The sequence below is a fragment of the Catharus ustulatus genome, chromosome 1 (assembly GCF_009819885.2).
Source record: "Catharus ustulatus isolate bCatUst1 chromosome 1, bCatUst1.pri.v2, whole genome shotgun sequence".
Taxonomy (NCBI): domain Eukaryota; kingdom Metazoa; phylum Chordata; class Aves; order Passeriformes; family Turdidae; genus Catharus; species Catharus ustulatus.
This window is the reverse complement of record NC_046221.1, coordinates 153,699,923-153,719,638: the sequence shown is the minus strand read 5'-3', so window position 1 is coordinate 153,719,638 and position 19,716 is coordinate 153,699,923. Positions and strand designations below refer to the sequence as shown.

At 38.3% G+C, this 19,716-nt stretch overlaps 1 protein-coding gene across 6 annotated transcripts in view; it reads left to right on the top strand.

Annotated features, from left to right (window-relative positions):
• Nucleotides 1–18,205, top strand: part of ASAP1 (ArfGAP with SH3 domain, ankyrin repeat and PH domain 1) — a 177,659-nt gene extending 159,454 nt beyond the window's left edge. For 4 of the 6 annotated variants that reach the window (XM_033085931.2, XM_033086019.2, XM_033085850.2 and 1 more), the window contains 6 exons: nt 1,409–1,570; nt 4,707–4,773; nt 6,705–6,763; nt 9,045–9,547; nt 13,250–13,372; nt 15,319–18,205. In XM_033085931.2, coding sequence (XP_032941822.1) covers nt 1,409–1,570; nt 4,707–4,773; nt 6,705–6,763; nt 9,045–9,547; nt 13,250–13,372; nt 15,319–15,393 — 989 coding nt within the window. In that variant the 3' untranslated portion in view covers nt 15,394–18,205. The remainder of the gene's footprint in view (nt 1–1,408; nt 1,571–4,706; nt 4,774–6,704; nt 6,764–9,044; nt 9,548–13,249; nt 13,373–15,318) is intronic. The other 2 variants (XM_033086257.2, XM_033086183.2) reach the window with 1 other exon arrangement.
• Nucleotides 18,206–19,716: the final 1,511 nt, after the last annotated feature.

Below are 19,716 nucleotides of genomic sequence, written 5' to 3'. Positions count from 1 at the left end.
ATATAATAGTTTGGGAAGGAATGCAGGTACCGATAATTTCCAGGCTACTTAGAGAGAATATTCATAAATATTTTTGAAGAAGGCAGCTCTAGTTTTGTGTGCTGCATGGTAAGATGTGTCAAGTAACTAAATCAAGATTTTGTCTCAAATACTGGTCAGATAAGGTACCTTTTCAAAAATAGGCAAGTTGGTTCTACAGCACTAAAAAATTGACAATAGAGTGGAAATTTCAAGTATAAATAGATTTTGCTTTTAAAGTTCTATTTTCTGCATTTATGCAGACTGATTGCAAAGCTGGCTGATGTTGCAAAACTTACTGCAAGTGAAGGCTGCAGTGAAGTCTTAATTGTTGGTTAGAGTAAAAAAAAGACAAAACTAACAAACCCACACACTCACAAAAAACACCCAACAACCCCCTGGAGCTGTTCCAGCCTTCTGCAGAAGTGTTACAGGTCATGTCTTAGGGCCTGGTGGCAGCTGACTCGAGCAGTGTCCCCTCTCTGCCACTTGTGCCCTGCTCTGCTCCCTCGAGCTTCTTGTTGGAGATGTTTGTGAAGGTCAATGGTGAAGCTGATTAGCAAAATCTCTTGTCTTCCCACTGGGTTATTTTGTCTTTCAAGCTGTGTCTGTTCCCATATTGTGTAAAACATGTATTGTGTTCAGTAATACTTGTACCAGTGTTAAATCAGAGGGAAATAAAGTATGTAAGGGTAGGGGTGACTGCAAAGGCTCTTATAAGCAATGCTACCATGAAATTCCTTATCTCAGTCCCAGAAAGGACTTCTCTGATGTCTACTTTATTCATACCATGCACAACAATTTGCATTGCTTTTGGAATGCAGAGTTTGATGTATTTGATCTACAGAAAATAGAAAAACAAATTACAGAAAATCTTCTCAAGCTAAAAATCCTATTTTGAAAGTGAAAAGAAAACTTGTAGTCATATTTCTATTTCTTTCCTCTTGCCTTCCAGTTTATTAACAAAATTTGTATTGGCTGATCTGGAGGGCTTAAAAATCTCCCCACAAATAAGAGCATATAGAAAGTGCTTTCATTCTGGTATAAATTAACAGCAATTTTAATCCCACATGCTAAATATTACTTAATATTTCATGCTGCTTTTTTTTTTGACCAATGGCTAAAATTAGAGATCTCGGCATGATTAATCCTGTATTTTTTAAACATAAGTACACATGTCATTCTATTGTCAAGTTGCTTATATTCCCACAGCTGAGATGGTTAAAAATGTGGTGGACGTGTCGTTTAATCTAAACAGTGTTTTGGCATGGCTTGTCTTTTTATTTTAGTCTTTTGCTGCACTTCACTGTGGGTCTGACTGTGAATTTTTCAGTGCTGCTTTGACGTTTATGCACATGTATTTGTAAGAAGGTTGTTTGTTATTTTGCAGGCCCACCTTCAACCCTCCCTCTAAGCACTCAAACCTCTAGTGGCAGCTCCACTCTTTCCAAGAAGAGACCACCTCCCCCACCCCCAGGACACAAAAGAACCCTCTCTGACCCACCAAGCCCACTACCTCATGGACCCCAGAATAAGGGCCCAATTCCTTGGGGTGAGTTCTGAAATGCAAAACAAAAGGGCAGGGGAAAACCTTTATGATGGCTGATATATGATCTTTGGTTTCTTTTTACCTGGTGCTTGCTTTCCAATGATTGCAGCTTGATGTAACGTCAGCTCAGATAAATCAGCAGTTCTATCTTCTGTCACTCTGCCTCCCAGGCTGCTGCAGCCAAGTCTCACTTGAGAAAGCTGAAAATCCTCCTCGCTCCCCTGGGGTCCAATCCAATCTCCTCCACCGCCTCCCTGTCTCTGCTGTAGCTGCCCAGGCTCTGCCCTCACCCCTGCCCCTCAGCCACTGCTCTCCTCTGCCTCTGCCCCCTCCCGCTGCTGCTGCTGTGCCCAGCTCAGGAACCAGCTGCAGGGATGCAGGATCAGCTCAGGAACCAGCTGCAGGGATGCTGAGATGCAGGATCAGCACAGGAACCAGCTGCAGGGATGCTGAGATGCAGGATCAGCTCAGGAACCAGCTGCAGGGATGCAGGATCAGCTCAGGAACCAGCTGCAGGGATGCAGGATCAGCACAGGAACCAGCTGCAGGGATGCAGGATCAGCACAGGAACCAGCTGCAGGGATGCAGGATCAGCACAGGAACCAGCTGCAGGGATGCAGCTTTGGGGCACCCAGACCCCACTGTGTCTGTGCAGGTCTCACCACTGCCCCAGGAGCTTCCTGCCTTGGGCTCTGGGCCACGCCTCTCCTGCAGAGTTCACACCTGGCTGGTGGAAATGTGTTGTGTTAATATGTAAGATGTATGTAATATGTTAATATTTGGCTTTTGTGATGTTGGCTGTACATACACAAAGACTGATAGGTTTGCATCCTGCTACCAGCAGAAGTTACACAGCAACATTTTAATTTTTTTTTTTATCAGGATACCTTTCTGACAGATGCTTTTTGGAAACTATTTTCCAGACTACTCACATTCTTCCTCTTTTGAATAAACATTGCTCTATGCAGTCAAATTCTCTTGGTAACTATAAATCTCAGGCCCACGTAATTTTCTGTGATTTTAGTCTTGGTGGCAGGATTTCCATGAGCCTGTAAATTTTTTAACTGGAATCCAGTGCTAACATAGGTGCATCATCCATACACTACTTGTATCTTAAGAGAATATCTCTCTATTCAAGTACAAACACACAATTACTAGCCTAAAATAAAAAATTGCTATCCTAAAAGCACCTTTTTTTCAGCAAATTGAGTTAAATGTAGTAAATTATGGAGTACTCGTGTGATTTAATCTATGAAGATTATGAAGAAAATATGAAGAAAAGTATAGAATCCAATGAAAAGCAAAGACTTTTTCTCAAGGAATAAAAATAATGGATTTTTTTCAGTTCTCTACTTCTCAGAGATCTGGGATATGGGGAAAAAAAATGTTTCCTATATTCTGAAGTCTAAGAGCCCTGTACTTTTTCAGAGATAGTAAAGACATTTTGAAGAGGTTGGACTTTAAATATGTAAAAAATCCCAAATATTTAGGTCTAAAACAGCACCTGAAGTACCAGGTGAGACCATTACTAGAATACTGTGTAATGTATCACTGTTAGGATGAAAGGTGTGATAGGATTAGATGCTAAGCAGGTGCCAACTTTTCCTTAAACACATTAAGCAACACATAAAGGAAGAAGAAAACACAGGAGAGGTGCAGGTGTGCAGTTGAAGATGAAGAAACCTGGAGTAGTAAAGCACCTTGTCAAAGCAGGACCAGAGAAGAATATTGCTTTTCCTGTCTCTCCACTGCTTTTCAGGGCAAGCTAAACTTCAGTGGATGGAAGAGGGGCCTCTTCTCCCCATTTTTCTTAGCTGAGATCTGTACAAAAGTTTATTTCAAAGTCCATTTGGATTTTTAAGCAAGTATTAAGTTTTGTGTTTATAAAAGAGGGAGTTTTTTGTGTCTGCCTTTATGTTTTTTGCTTCAGGATATTGTCAGATGTTCACTGCTTTTCCTTTCTTCTGTGTTGTTCTATTTCTTGCTATGTTGAATTTCAGCATTTGTCTTCTAATCTGTGCATTAATTGAAGTTTCAACTAGAGCAATCCTTAGCTTATATCTAAGCAAATTGAGTTACTATTCAAAGATGTTCTAAAAATGTCATTTAGATTATTTTGTATTTCCATAGCAACCATGGGATATTTTTCCTTCCTTTATCCATAGGATCTACATGTTTGCTTTTTACCTTAGTTCCTTTTTTGCACCACTTTTAAACACAAACATATTTTTAGCAAGGCACAGCATGAGCCTTTTCTGCTGTTTCATTTAGACATCAATGTGCCAAGAATGGTATTTAGGAAAATGTGTCATTCTTTTGAATGAGAGGTATTGATCATTAAATGTCACTTTTCATCTATTTCAATGACAAAATTTACTAATGGTTGTTGAAGCTGGTTCTGAGATTAAGACATGCTGTAAAAGGAGAGGCAAAAAGGGATGCAAAGGCACAAAACCGAATGAGTTTGTGTCATTTTACCTTGAAAATGGTGGTTGCTAATAAAGAGAAGCTTTCTGCTGAAGGAGTCCAGAGCACTTGGGTTTGGATTTTGCTGCCTTTTGAAGGGATTCTGGGTACCTAGGATCTTTTCTTTACCAATGGCTAAAGTACAGATTATGGCAACATACAGACTTAGTCACTAAATCAGTAAAGGCTGTTCTTTACATAGGATAAAATACCAATCCTTAGAAATTTAATGTTTTGTGAATAAAATCACATTCATGGTGGTTTTATAAAGATGTGCCTCACAGTGCAAAATGTAAACATCTGTGATAAATTTGTCTGATACTGGCCTGCTGTATCTCCTTCAATACAGAGAAAATTGAAACACTATTTCAAAACAAATGCCCTACAGCAATGTCATTCAATCTTCCCTTGCCAGGAGATGAGAGCTACCAATGAGTTGTTTTAAAATGTGTTATATGAAAGGTCATCTTGGATTATTTTGGTCCCTCCTGCTTTTTCAACTGCAAAATTATTAATAAAGAATAAATTTATAAATTATCTTTTAGATACGTTGTATAGAAAATTCATAGCATAGAGGAATACATGTTTTGCTTTAAATTGCACCTTCTGCTGATTATATTTCAGTTATCCTAAAGATTTTTTTTTTTTTAAATTGTCCTTTTTTTCACCTCAGGTAATGATTTGGGCCCACCTTCAACAAAGGCTGCAAACAAGTTTGAGGGGATGTCTCAGCAGTCAAGGTAAAATCTGCATATATGAAAGCAAAGATGAAAATTTAAATATAACTAATTTGTAAATTAGAAAAGAAAAGCTTTTCATAGAAAATAAAAACCTAGTTATGTTTCTTAGTAGTTTTCTGCATGCCTTACTAGCATAGAAATGCTTTGGCTCCACTGAGCCTCCTACGCTGTCCGTGCACAATCCGTCCTTTGAGCGGGATGGACAGAACGCCTTGTACCCAAATCTCTGCTGCTCCTACAGCAGTGCTCTCCCAGCTGGGGAATGCTGCCTCACACCACAGGCCAACAGGACAAAAGTTTTATTTTCATGTCTCCTGGCATTTCATTTGATCTGCTCCAGTGTGAGGTGTCGTGCCTGTAGCAGCAGTGTCACTCTGGGTACAGGCTGGCTTCGAGGACGGCTCTGTAAGGGAGAGAGTTCATCTCAGTCCTCCAGTTTAGCTGTTTCCCACTCTGTCAGGCTTCTGTGCTGCCACATCTGCAGTAACACAAACTGCTTTTAGCTCGTAGTTCATCAGCTCTGTCCATTACAAGTGTCTTTCTCAATAGCTGGAGCAGTAAGGACAGCCACACATCGCTGTCTCTTATTAGAGTTTGCTACTCCTCTGTCTGTGCTGTGATTCCAAAGTCCTGAGGTTCAGAGCATGGTAATTCCAATAGGCACCTGCCTCAGGCACACAGCCTTGCATGGTGTGTGGAGATGGATGTGTAACCTCAGACAGGGCACAGCAGATGTGTAGGAAGAGCTTCTGGACACCCCCAGACTGTGATCTGTCCTGTCAGGACAGGCAGGGTAGCACAGTTGGCTTCCCATGTTTGCTGAATCCATCCAGCTGGCACTGGGCATTCAGGGAAAAAAGTGGTCGTGTTCCACAGCACAGAGAGCTGGGCCCATCCTAGATTCTTGTCAGACAAGGGTGAAAGTGTGGTCCTTGTACTCCATGGCATTAGAGAGAGGCCAAGGTAGGAGCTGGGCTTTGATGATCTTTGTGGGCCCCTTCCAAGTCAGGATATTCTGTGATTCTATGATTTATTGAATCAATATTGTGCTTGGCTGTTCATGTCATGATGTATTTTTGCTGTTTAAAAAGCAGCTAGAAATTAAAAGTGTTTCATCGTGCTCATTTTGAAATGTTGGCTGCAGAGACAAGCAATACCAGAATCAATCAGTTGATACAGAAGAGTCTCTGCTCTGTTGAACATACACTGGCACCTTTCTCACTCATTTTTCATTTTTTCTTGTTTTTTGAGTCATTATTTTGAGCTGATACTGATTTTTATGTAGTGTTAGATGCCTTAGATATTTTATGCCTTAAATCAATTTGCTTTCTTATATAAAAGTAACTTAGGTGTGGTTTTAGAGGAAAAACTTTGATGGGAATAACTAACATATGTGTAATACAGGTTTGACAGAGTAAAGCATGTTGTTTTCCCACAATCATCAGTATTTCCCCTGCAGCAGAGTGTGTGTGTGATACAATATCATACATGTGCAGGCATTGTACAAGGCATAGGCTCAGTCTTGGAAAACTTCACTGACATAAAGCACAGATCATATTTTGTATGTTTCAGCATTATTATTTTAAAGAATAAATTTTTCTTAGGGTTCAGGATCTGCCCACAGAGTTGGTCTTTCAGCTGCACCTATTTTCAGAGTACATTTTGCATGTTCACAGAATATATCTGCCCCATAGCACTGAAGCTGTGTAGGGTTTTTATGCCTTTTTCTCTGAAAAAAAAAAAAAAGGATTAGTTCTTAACAATGCTTTGAGTATTTATCCAAGGACAAAGTGATTATACAAAAGGGGTTAAATAAATGTGGATTTTTTGGGGGAGATTTTTTTATTTATGGATGTGTAAAGGGGAAAAATGAGAAATAAGTATATTTTATAACAGTTGTAAAAACTAATAATTCACATCTGTTGATTTAGCACTGGGACTGCAAAGACTGCACTTGGCCCTAGAGTTCTTCCCAAACTACCTCAGAAAGGTAAGAGATCTCTTTGTGGCTATTCTCATAATGGTGTCTTTTAAATGTGGGTGAAATTAGGTATTTGTTTTAAATCTGTAGATCTTTTCAGCAGAAATTTTACTTCTAAAATGCCACAAACCATGAAAGCTTCACAAAAACTGAAAGGATTTTGGAAGATGGGAAAGGCTTTTATTAAACTGAAGAAAATACACCTCGGGGAGAAAAAAATCATTAACTAACTGAAGCTGGAAGAGACCTCAGGAGATGTTGTGGTCCAGCCCAGCACTCAGAGCAGGACCAGCTTTGTGCCATGAGAGCAGGTTGCTCACCAAGGAAACCACTCTCCTTGATTTTTATTTTTTTTCCCTAATATCTCCAAGTCCATTTTCTTGGTAGCTTGGAGAAAGCTGCATCTGTGCCGTGTTCTGGCAATCAGGGTTGTGTTCACTGCAACTACTTTAGAAAGAGTCAGGTTCTGTTACATGCTCATTTATATATCAGTGTCAAACTGGCTGGGACCATCATTCCAGGGAACAGCTTTCTTTTAGAAATGTTCTTTTCTAGTCTCTTTAAACTCACACAGCAGGTTTTATTTCTTTTTTTTTTTTATTGAGTTGTTGCAGCAGTTGACTATAAAGTAGAAAGTAGATTTTCTTCAGACTATTGTGTCTGAATACACATCAAAAATATATATCTGTATGAGTGGATGATCACAATAGAGCCAGAAGATCAGGAAATGCTGCTTGTCCAAAATTCTGAAGCCAGATGTCTGAAATTGAGAGTGCAAATAATTTTTTAACCGAAAAAGCAAGTATTAACTTTAAACTTTATTAAATTCCAATTATTCTGATGTTATCTTTTGAAAGAGACACCAATGGTGTGCTAGGATAGCATTGTGAAGGAAGTCAACACTTCCTCGATTTAAAATAATTTAGGTGAAAATTTAAGAAGGGCCAAATCAAAGCACTTTGATAAGGGCTGCTATCAGAGTTTTTCATATCTTTTGCTTACATCTCAAGGCCATGTGAATGATCAGTGTGTGTACATTTGCTGCAAGGTAAACCTGGGACATAGCCATATACAGGGATCAATACAGACTTTTTTTTTGTAACAAGAATCTGATAGTAATTCTACAATTTATTTCATAGTAACTATGCAAATAGCTTTGGTGTGTTTTGTTGGGTTGTTTTTTTGTTTCCTTTGGTGGGGGTTGGGATTTGGTTGGTGGGATTTTTTTTGTTGTTTTTTAGGAGGCTTTTTTTGTGGGGGTGTGTTTGTTTGTTTTCATAAATAACCATAAATATATCATGGAAGTGTTACTGAAGTGGGTGATATCAAAAGGCAGTGTTGTTGCTTTCATAGTCAAATTCAGGCCACTTTTTTGGATGGTAGAATATGATACTAAAGCAGTACTGAATGCAATAGGAAATTGTCCCTTCTAGTCAAAATGTGTTGCTTTCATCACAGGTCGTAAATTTTTTCTCTCTTAGCCCCCTTCATCTGTTTTCACATTAGGACTATTTGATTTGGAGGTTGTGGGTTGGATTTTTTGTGTGTACTAATGGTTTTGCTTTTGAGGTAGATTTCAGTTGAGTTTACTTAGAGAGCTTAGCAGTAAAAGCAGTAGATGACACTGAGGAAAAGAACTATTTGAAAATCTAGTTTCAATTTCCTTCCATCAAATCTGCAAAATACACATTTTAAAACTTTTCAGCTTTACTGAATTGTAAATACATACAATAATTCATTTTTTCTTAGTTTTAGTATGAATGTCTATAGTTCAGTACATTCTATACACTGCATAGACATGTGTTCACTCTCTCTCTTCTGAGAGATTTTACAGGTACTAATCCTGAGAGTCAGGAGGTTTTTTGTATGGAATTCAACTGTATATGTGAATAATTGTCATTAAAAAGAAATTTTATTGCAGTCATGTCAATTGGTCTATAGGTGGTTTTCCAAAGTCTTTTATTATATTTCATCCATTTTGGTTTAGGTCCAAAAAGTGATCACTTTATTTATTTTAAGTAAATAAATAAATTGACATCTAATACCTGTTGGAATTGCTTGGAGCCACTGCTGGCCTCCAGGAGGAGTAATTAAATGAGACCTCAGTGAATGAGGGTTATGTGAAGTTGTGTTATCCTGCTTCTGTTATAGACTAGGAGGACTTCTGGGCAGTCATGGGGCTCAGTGACTGTGTGATCATTAACACAATTGCAGTTTTGATATGTGCCTAACTTCTTTAATATTAAAATATTAAGATTGTGAAAAACACTGTTTTGCTTTTTTGTTTTAGTGGCACTAAGGAAAATAGAAACTAGTCATCATCTTTCAATAGATAAACCCCATCAGCACATGGAAATGTTTCAGAAGCCCTCACTGTCCATCGATATACCACAGAAACCACAGCCTGGAGACCTGCCCCCAAAGCCTCTGCCTCTGGAATTAACTCAGAAACCTCAAGTGGGAGATTTACCCCCAAAGCCTGGAGAACTACCCCCAAAGCCTCAGCTAGGAGACTTGCCACCAAAACCACAGCTTGGAGACTTACCTCCAAAGCCACAAATGAAGGACCTTCCTCCAAAACCTCAGCTAGGAGAGCTGTTGGCTAAAACTCAAGGTGGAGAAGCAGCAGCAAAGCCTCAGCCCTCAGAGGCAAATCAAAAATCTCACTCCATTGATCTTTCTCCAAACGTACAGTCCAGAGACACCGTCCAAAGGCAAGCATCTGAAGAGTCTAATGACCTAACACACACCCTGCCAGAAACCCCTGTGCCACTTCCCAGGAAAATAAACATGGTAGGTATCACTCCAGCTCCTTGGAACTATCCGTGGAAGGCTTTGAAGTTATTGCAGGACTTTCAGTGCACCCTTGAGCTATGCACTCAAGGCAACATAAAGCTATGGGCTGGGGTGGGGAATGAGGGGCTCTTTTTGTGCCCCAAAGCAGCTTCAGCAAATGTTGGGGGTTTTCAAGTTCTCCTGCATGCTCGAACAAATACTTGCAACATGAAACAATAACGCTGGGAACATGACAGTGTATTTAGATTTACTGGGATTTATGTATTTATTATATCTATGCCAATCACAACTCTGAATGAATTGATGGTTTTCTCTGTTGCCTTTACTCATGGCTCTGTGTGCCTTAGATTGCTAGAATATTTATACATTTGACTTTGTAGGCTTTAAGAAGGGATGTTAGCACCTGTTGTCAGTAGATGCAAAATTTAAAGTCAAGTCAGCTGTGGCAAAATAGCCAATGTCCCTGTTCTGAGTATTTAATGTTGATGTACTTAATGGTCAAGGTGTAGGTTCAGATGTATTGATGAAGTGGCAAAATTGACATTGCTGCATGGTGTGCAGTAGCAGATCTGGAACTCTGACTTGATTCCAGCCCCCAGTTTATCTTGCTGTTCATCTTTCTAACCAGTACAATTTCCAGCAGAGGATTCTTAATGCATATATAGATTGAGATAACTATGAAAATCCAGAGCTCTCTTAAGATTTTCATCGTGAAGAATACATCAAGAGGGAGATGGCTTTATGTAAAAAGGAATTAAGCTTCATTCTAGTGAAACAGTGAAAGCAGAGGGTGAGTTTCTGCCTTGTGCTTGTCTGAGGAAGAGCCCTGTGGAGCCATCATTCTGCTCGACTTCAGGCATGGACCTGCCTGTGAGCTGTCTGCACTGAGGGCAGCAGAGTTATTGCTTGGGCTTCCTGAGTGTTCTGGAATTTAAATATTACAGGGATCTGATCAAAAAGTGTTTGTTTACTTATGTACTTTTAAATATAAGCAGGCAGTTGATGCTGGTCATTCTCAGCTACTTGTCACTTTATTAAAGAAGAAAAGAAAGCAAATAATGGATTACCTGTTTAGTTTGGTTACTTTTGGCTTTTTTTAAACTGTCACCCTACTATATACAGAAAAATTCTGAGGAAAGGTTCTTTGTTCTCTAAACTCAGCCATTTTGATATGTGCAGTAAATTAAACAGTCCAGCTGTTGTGCAGTGATCCAAGCTATTCTATATCTTCTCAGTATATATATGTGTGTCTCACCAGGTTTTTGCACATCTTTGCATGCACTCTTGTGTCTCTTTGTTCAGTGAAGCTTTTTTACTTGAGTGATAATGTGCAAGAATCGCTCTGAAATGTATCTTGCCTCCATTTTCATCCTCTGGCTGTGTCCTTTCCACAAAGCTACTGAAATGCTTCATCCCACTGAGACCCACGACAGCAGCCACAGCACTTGTGGGCACCTCTCTCTCTTGACCTTGACTATTTGGCCACTAAACAGAGAAACATAGGTTTTTAATTGGTAGTTTTAGAAAACTAATTGTTCAGAAATATAATTTAAAGACTCCAATGCTGAAAATTTATAAGGATTTGAAAGGATATTTTTAGAGAAACAAAATTTGCATTGGGTGCTCCTGAAATCACACTGAGCACTTGAGTGTTCTTTTGTGAGTGTGGTGGTTTCTATAAAGGAGACAAAATACTCATTTTTAAAGAAAAAAAAACATTGAATGTAAAAGCATGGTTGGATTATTAATGATCACAGCATCTTATTTCTGTTCAGTTTTAAGCATAAAATCTCTTGTTAATAAGCACTTGTTGGGTACAGGGAGTTGGTAGGTGGGTATTTGTTTTTCAGTCAAGAATTATGTTTCCTGGAATTGCTTCCCTTTCTTTACACACCAGTGCCACAAAATGTTCTGGAACATGAGCAAAATATGTTCTGGAACATATGTGCTCTCTACATATCCATCCTTTTTTATACCTTCCCATGATTAAATACACCTTGAGCTTGAATGCTGCTTTTTGCTGCTCTCTGTGAAACAAATGTTAAAATCTGATGGAACCAGAGCAATTCCCATCATTTTTCATGTGCTCTTACAAGCTGAGTTCCATACAGTTTTCTGTCTTTAGAGGAATGTAAAATTCTTTATTCTTTTTATTAAACAAGACAGTTTTTACCTTGCAGAAACAGTTGCTTCCCTTCATCACTGGAGGATTGATTGGGAGGGTGTGCCCTTGGTTTGTAAAGGTTCTCTGTAGCTGAAAGCTGGGACTGTCCCCAAGCACCTATTCCTATTGAATTCCAGTCCCTAGTGCTAGATGAGATTTTTGTTTAAATTATATGAATATATTTTTAAGAAAAGAGGAAGCATTCTTTGAAGTGACTTCTCACTGCAGCAAACCTTTGCTGTAGAAAAAAAACCTTGATCTCATATGATCCTCAGGTATTTTGTGTTGAATATGGGTATTTTTTTGTTTTATGTTGTGCTAAATGCTTTCTTCCTTAAATCCCCCTGTAACTGTTTTTTTCTGTACCTTGAGTTTAGTGTGAATGCTTTTTTCAGTGTGTCTGTTCTGCTGTTGAGTTGCAGGGATTTTTTTTTTTTGCCAAAACATGGAGGAATTTCAAGTGGGTAGGTAACAGCAAAGAGAAGACTCCCTAGGAAATTTCCTCTGTGAAGTTAGTTTTGGCTCAAATTCCTCTAAACCTGCTGACTTTTCCCTTCATAGCCCTTCTGCTTCTCATCTCCTTCTGCTCTTCTTGGGTTTTTGCATTCTTGTTATCTGATTACTTCTGTTAAAAGAAGTAACTGTAGGTTTTGAAGAGGTGTGGGTATGAAAATACAGGAATATAAAGTAGCAGGAGTGTTTTGCTGTGAATATTGCTTACTTACTCTATTTGGAAATAATTTATCTTCCCTGCCATAAGAAACATATGTTTGGGGGAGGAGTCCATGGCTGAGGCTTTTTTCATATGAATTAGCAGTATGCAGCAAAGTATGACCTAGAAAATACTTGGACTCAGAATGGCAGAGCTGTGAGAATATCTAGTGTGAATTGTCATCAGAAAATAGTACTGCCATCTGACATTAAGGTAATTTTAGTAAGAAATTGCTAACATTTGGATGGAAAAATCACTAAAAAAATAATTTCCAGTCCTGTAAGCAGATTTGAAATCAAAGAATACTGTAGTTTTGCACTAGATCCAAAACCAAAACTGTAAGGAATACTGGGATTTCAATGCAGCATTTTCCTCAGTCCTTACCTCTCTTGGAACATTCAGAGGAGACTGGATTTAATTTTCTGTTCAGGCTGGGTTTTTTGATGGAGTATGTATTAAAGGAGAAAGAGGGTGTTTGCAGACTAGAACAAGGTAAAGATGTTATTTAAACTTTCTTCACCAAAGGAAGCAAAGGTTACTTAAGCCCTCTTAAGGGCTACATGTTAAGCACTACACATTACTGCTGGGTGTTCTGAATCTTAAGGAAAAAAAGTCCTACACCTCTGTAGGTAACTTTTAATTTAATTTTTTTAATATCCTTGTTGAAGCAGAGTTTTTGGATTTCTGTATTCCCAGTGGCAGGGCAAGTAATTGACAGTCATCACTTTTTTGTAAAACAAAACACAACAAAAGGCAAAATTCATATAATATGTATTTTTTCTGTTTCTCATGTCCTTCATCTCAAACTTCATTCTATTTTTAGGGGAAAAACAAAGTTAGGCGAGTGAAGACCATTTATGACTGTCAGGCAGATAATGATGATGAACTCACATTTGTTGAAGGAGAAGTAATTATTGTAACTGGTGAAGAGGACCAAGAGTGGTGGGTATGTATCTTTCCCTTTTACAGTTCCACATGACTTCTTTATGACTTTGATAGGAAAGTCTCTTTTTCCAAATGTGGAGGGTTTATTTTTATTTTTGTTTGTAGGTGGTGTTTTGTTTTGATTTTTTTCCCTTTGATTTTTGACTGGTTTCTTTTTGCCTGAGCTAACTGCCAGCCCTTAAGCTCCTATTAGAGAAAACCCCTTTGATCTGGGAGAGTCTGTTAGATCCAGCCCTACTAGGTTTAACTTTATTGCTGGCTCATGCAGCACATATTTACACATGTCCCTCTCTGTAGTGCATACAGCCTTTCATTAATGAAGAAGTGGTGATTCTTACTCCATTTAATAAACTTACACACTCCATGAAAATGAGATGTGTGATTATCTTCAGTTCACCCAAGATGTTAAGCTGTACCTACAGGGGTTGCTGAAAATCTAAAGAATAGTTTGTAATTGATGCTATAAGCTGGTGGTTTTCTTCTTAAATGAGGGGCAGATAACATTTTCTTTCCCTTCTTCCCTCTCATGTTCCAATTTCATACCATTCTCCCCCTATTGTGGACTGCATATTTTTAAGTGCTAACACCAGGTTTTTCTCAACCCCACGTGAGGGCTCCACCCTTTCTTGACAATCTAGCTCATGTCCCTGAAGCCCTGCTACATCATATTTCCCTGCCAAAGAATTATTACTGGGCATGAGACAAATTTCACTTGACTGAAACAAATTCTAGTTGCAATGCTGCCAGTGATATCCTAATCTAAGTGCAGCACAGCTTCTGCTGTTTTGTTTCCAGCTACGGTTTCCTCTCACTCATCATTTAAGTGTGGAAGATTTTCAACTGAAAAGCTGATATCAAAAGAGCAGTGCCCAGTGAAGAGTGTCTGTGTTGCCCGTATCACCTAGTCCCTGATTACTGCTGCATTCCCTGCTGGATCTATTTTGTGAAGTGGCATTTTAAGCCCCTTGGGGACATGCCCAGCAAGTTCCATGAAGCGCCCCAGTCTGAGTGTTTCTGAGAAGGGAAACAAGGGCTTTTGACTCATATGCTTCAAAACTTTGGCTCTCCAAGAGGAAATGGCCAGCCCTGTATGTTTCCCCTTCCCATTTTGTAAGCTTGTGGAAGAGGAAGGAAGGTACACCATTATTCTGAAAGTAGTGAGCAGGGCTGTAGCAGGGTGAGAAGAGGGTTATGTGGTCAGTCAGGGCTGCTGCTCCAGAGCTATTCAACAGTTGTTTAAAATGATGCCTTTTAAACATGGAAAGATCATATAAAATATTCCATTATTTTTAATCTCTTTGAATAAGTTTATTAGCTATTTCTTTATAAATAATCATTATGCAAAAGATGTAGGAAGTTGTTGCTGAAGGATGTTTAAACAGGCAACACTGTGATTTGTTATAAACACTGGTATGCACCTAAATCATTAGGTATCATACTAATTCAATGAGAAAACAGCTGGGCTTTTATCACCCTAAGTGAAACATGCAGATTATCATCAGTAACTTCACAAATATAGCACACAATTCCCTTCAGTGAGATGCTCTGGATTTATTCAGTTAACTAAGATAAGTGGTTTGGAGAGATGTTACTGAAAATCTGCTTATCAGACAAAAAACCTCAGGCTTCTGTTTTGGTGAGATTCTTGAAATTGAATCATATATGTAAGTTTCCTCAAAAAAAAAATGGGGGTTTTGTTCTTTTAGATTTAATTGGCTTCATTTGTCTTATTTATAATTAGCTTGTGCAGTTTCATTTTGTTCCTTGACACAAATTCAAATGTTAACTAAGGTCTGCTTCAGACTGTCCAAGAGGTTGCCGAGGCTGTGTGAGCCATTCTGCTGCTTCTGAATGAATGCAGTCTGTGAAGCCTGTGTGTACACATGCACATCTATATAAATATGTATGTACATATCTATACATGTATCTTCTTCTCCTCTGTTGCAGATTGGCCACATCGAAGGACAGCCAGAGAGGAAAGGCGTCTTTCCAGTGTCCTTTGTGCACATTCTGTCAGACTAGTCGAAGCAAACAAACAAATCCTGAACTTGAGCATTGCACATTCTTCATGCAAGACGGGCTTTTTAGCAAAAGCGAACGCTGCTGCCTCCCTGTAATCCTGTGCACAATTGTATATATAGCTGCTGTTACAAATTAAGAATTCATTTAAGTTTCACCTCATGAGGTTGAATTATATGTATTGTAAATATACTGTGTTATTCTGCCTTTGCCAGTATTATGGTAGCCTTGGAACCTGGCACGCCTTACCGGGTTTGTTGAAGCCATCCTGGGCATTTAGCACTTCCATCTCTGTCCGTGCTGTCCCACACGTGTGGACTGCCAGCTTTCCAACATAGGTGGTCTCTGTCACCCATGTAACTGTACAGAAATGACTGTTCCTAGTAACTTGGTATTCTCAATATACAATTAGCAGAAAGTTAGAATGAGTGAATGGTTTTGGACAATTTAAAGATCAGTCTGCAGTTCATAAGTGTATGCAGTTTACAGCTATGAAACCCACTTCGATATTTATTTAATATAGTGCTCAGTTAAGTGTAATTATGAAGACAAATATTCACTGACTTTACAGATAACAGTAATGTTTTACAGTGTGCATACAGCATTTCATGTTTATATTATGTGGACCTATGCCAAACTGTGATTGCAGTTCCCCTGTGATATTACCTCACTATAAAAAGTTACAAATTTCATTCGAAAACTTACTTTAATGAAAATTAGTCATATTGTTCTTTAGTAGATATGTGTGAAATTTGCTGGTTTCTTTCACTGAATTCTTAGTAACCAAGGACTTCTAGCAAATGTTAACTGTTGACATTGTGCATGCATTTAGATGCTTACTTGAAACCTGCCTTTGTACAAAAGTAGTACTGTAGTCATATAGCTACATTTGAGGAAAAGAGCATTTTAACTTAATTGCTATTCAGGTTAATGTGAGCTTGCAGCAGTATTTGTTTATAGCTAAATTGGCTCTTTGAAAAATGATTTTGTGGATTTTTTTCCTCTGTCTTCAACCTTGCTAAAAGTTAGTTACCTAAAATAAATTTTTTAAGTGGTGATATAAGGATAAATTTAAATTATTTTTAATGCTCTAAAAAGTGGAAGTTAAGATGACCTCTCGTGCATTTGATGAGGATGGTAATGATAGATCTCAGATCACAAGAATAAGGCTGGTTTTCATGGAGTTCACCAAACTGCAACAGTAATGGTCGTAACCCAAAGCACGAAGTAACAGACTTATGGTCACAAAACTAATTTCTAAGAAAATCTTTGGAAAGGCTGCATTTGACATGAGGTTTCTTGAAAGTTGGTATAAAGTTGCATTGCCAGAAAACACTTCACTGTATTACTGGAAACTTTAATTTCCTGTGTCACTTTCAACATAATTTTTAATCTTTTGAAACATCATGCGGTTGTGTTTTTCCCATGGTTTGTCTGTAGCGGGTTCCATGACTTTCATATGTAGTTTTGTATTACTTGCTTTAAATGTTATTTTGGCTTCAGTACCTAGTGCTGCTATTTCAAAGCAGATTGTCTTGGCTGCATGGAAAGATTTTCATTTCATAAAAGCATATCTCAGACTTTCTGAGGGCTTTCATTTCTAATACAGTTTTACAAGACTGTAGTCAGTGAATATTTAATTCTGTTTGTGGTTAATTTAGAAACGAATATCTGTCTAAATCCCACATGAAAAAAAAAGCAAAACATTTTTATCAACTATTAATGGTTTTATCATTTCTTTTTAAAAAATGAATTCCAAAAAAAAAATATGCAATGAGTGAGCGAGCCTGCTGGCATCTAATCTTCAGTATTACCAGCTCCAGTATTTCAGATTTTATTCTGTTTTTATGGAAAGGAAGTCAGATTTAGCATTTATTTAACATTCCATTTTATCCATTACTACAATGTTTTAAGTTGCATTAAAGAACAAAACCTATTCACTTTTGTGGTCAATTGTATTTTTAAGTGATCTTGAAATAAACTGATAAATGCAAATCATATAAAAAAAACCTAGGCATGTAAAATTATGTAGAGTCAAATGTCTATTCTTTTCTACGCTCTTTAAAATAGTATACATATGCATTTTATAAAATTAAATTAGTTCCATAAGGAACAATAGTTCTGTTTATTCTGGCTTATTGTGGGTCATAAGAAATCTGAAAATGTATGATATTGATTGAGTTTAAGTACAGTATTATATTTGAACTCAATGAGCCACTGTCTGCAATTTTGTATATGACATAGTATTTGGAAAGTCTAAATCTTTATGGAAAATTAGCTGATAAAGGGTTGGGGGGAGGGGCAGGGGAAGGTGCCCCCAGAGGGGGAAGTTTGCTCTGCAGATGATGTCTTATTTACTGTTGAACAACAGTTGCTATTTATTTTTTTATTACATAGTACATCAACGTGTACAGAAATCAGATCTGGTCATGCCACTAGTTAAAATCTTGACTTCTGATTGAATGTTAAGGTAAAACATCAGTACACATGTCTATTCACATGTATTTAATGTGACAGTTTTTGAGTACTGTATGTGTTAATTTCTACTTTTTTAATATTTAAAATTGCTTTTAAATAAATGTATTCAGTTGATCCCAGATATCTGAACGAGGCCCTTTTTGTCAACTGGAATATCTTCTAGGGAGAAAGTCTGGATTCCAAACAGGTAGAACTAAGACACTTGAAATGTTTTCTCTTGAATATAAAGCACTCCTTATATAATGCAATTAAATGTGTATCTCTTTAACAGCTGTTAAATATGGATGCAATTGCCTTTATCTGGAAAACTTTACTTACTAAAGTTAGCATCAAACCACTTGTTTTGTCCATGAGTTTCAGTTGCTTTCTGTCTGGCCTCGGCAGGCTCTGTGGGCTCCCAGCCCCCTCCCTCTGTGTTGTTTCCCCAGCAGCCCGTGGGGTTGAAGGAGCCATTCACAAATTCTGTCTGTGGGCAGGATCTCCCAACCCAACAGCAGCTCTCCTACCAACTAGAGCAGTACTAATCTTTCCTGGATGGAGTGACTGCGTTGCTTAGAATTTCAGTCCTGACCCAGCTTGCAGAGGTTTTTTTTTTTCCCCATCCCTGACTCAGTTCTTGGATGTTTCTCATTTACGACCCATTCCTGTCAAAGCTACTCCAAAATGAACAAGTCACTTGAAATTGCTAGAAAGCAACGAGAACATCCTTTAGCCAGAGGAAAAGCTGAAGTGTGGAGCTATCAGATCTGGTTTGTATCAAGAATAGTAGCTGCCACAGCACAATGTGGCTCAGGAGACTGCTGTGGTGAGAGCTTCTTCAGACTGGACTGTGGCACTGGTGTGATTCTCACTGTCACAGAACATCCTGCTTGCTTTGTTTGGGGCTTTCAAATCTACAGAGGCTCAACGTGGGGCACTTGGAGGGAGAAATATGGTTGTGGGGCAGGAGAATCAGTCTGGTTAAATATTGTGCTCTTTCTCAATTTCTACTGTGTCACAATATTTCAGATAACAGCATTCAGAGAGACATCCATTCCAACAGTTCTCTGTCCTACTTGTATTATGTGTTCTTCAGTGACATATATTGATTTCTTCTGCTAAGTCAAAATTGAGGTGGATATCTCATATGCTGTTTGGAGCAGCAGAGAACAAGACAAATGCATGCCCAGAGAACTCCCTAGTTGTTCAAAGTTTGTCTCCTTACCCTTCTCCTGGCAAATCTAAGGCTCATAGTTAAACAGAAAATTGGCAGTCTATAGCAGTGAAAGTGGTGCAAATATTAAATACCAAAGAATGAAACTGAACATAGCTCTCTACTGCCCAACAGAAAATAAACAGTTCAACTATATCAATCTGATTTGTTTTCAGATACTCTAGTTCTGTGTAATAGTTCACCTGAGTGAACAGAAACAGAAAACAACTTTATTTTCCCGTGCTCCACACTGCTATAGTTTCATGCCCCTCACACCTCAGGCTGGTAACCTGTGCCATGAAAGCAGAACTAGATAGAGGAGCAAATGTCCATAAGTAAATGAAGTTCAGCTTCAAGCCTTATATTCTTTATAGAGAGCTTCTCACCTTGAAGAGTTTAAGGCTCTTGGGGATGCTTTTATTAGACCCTTTAGCCCTTCTGAAACAGCTGGAGGTGGATGCAAAACACACACACGACTGTAAGATGTTTTCCTTTGCATCGCTGCAAGACAACATTTTTGTTATCTAATACAAACTAACTATTCTAAGTTGTCTTAATGATACTTTTAGGGCTATACATAAAAAGATTTATAGCTCTGTCATCTGCTGAGGGAGAGCTCAGGTTTCTTCTTGAGATAAGCTAAGTGCTGTTTGTCA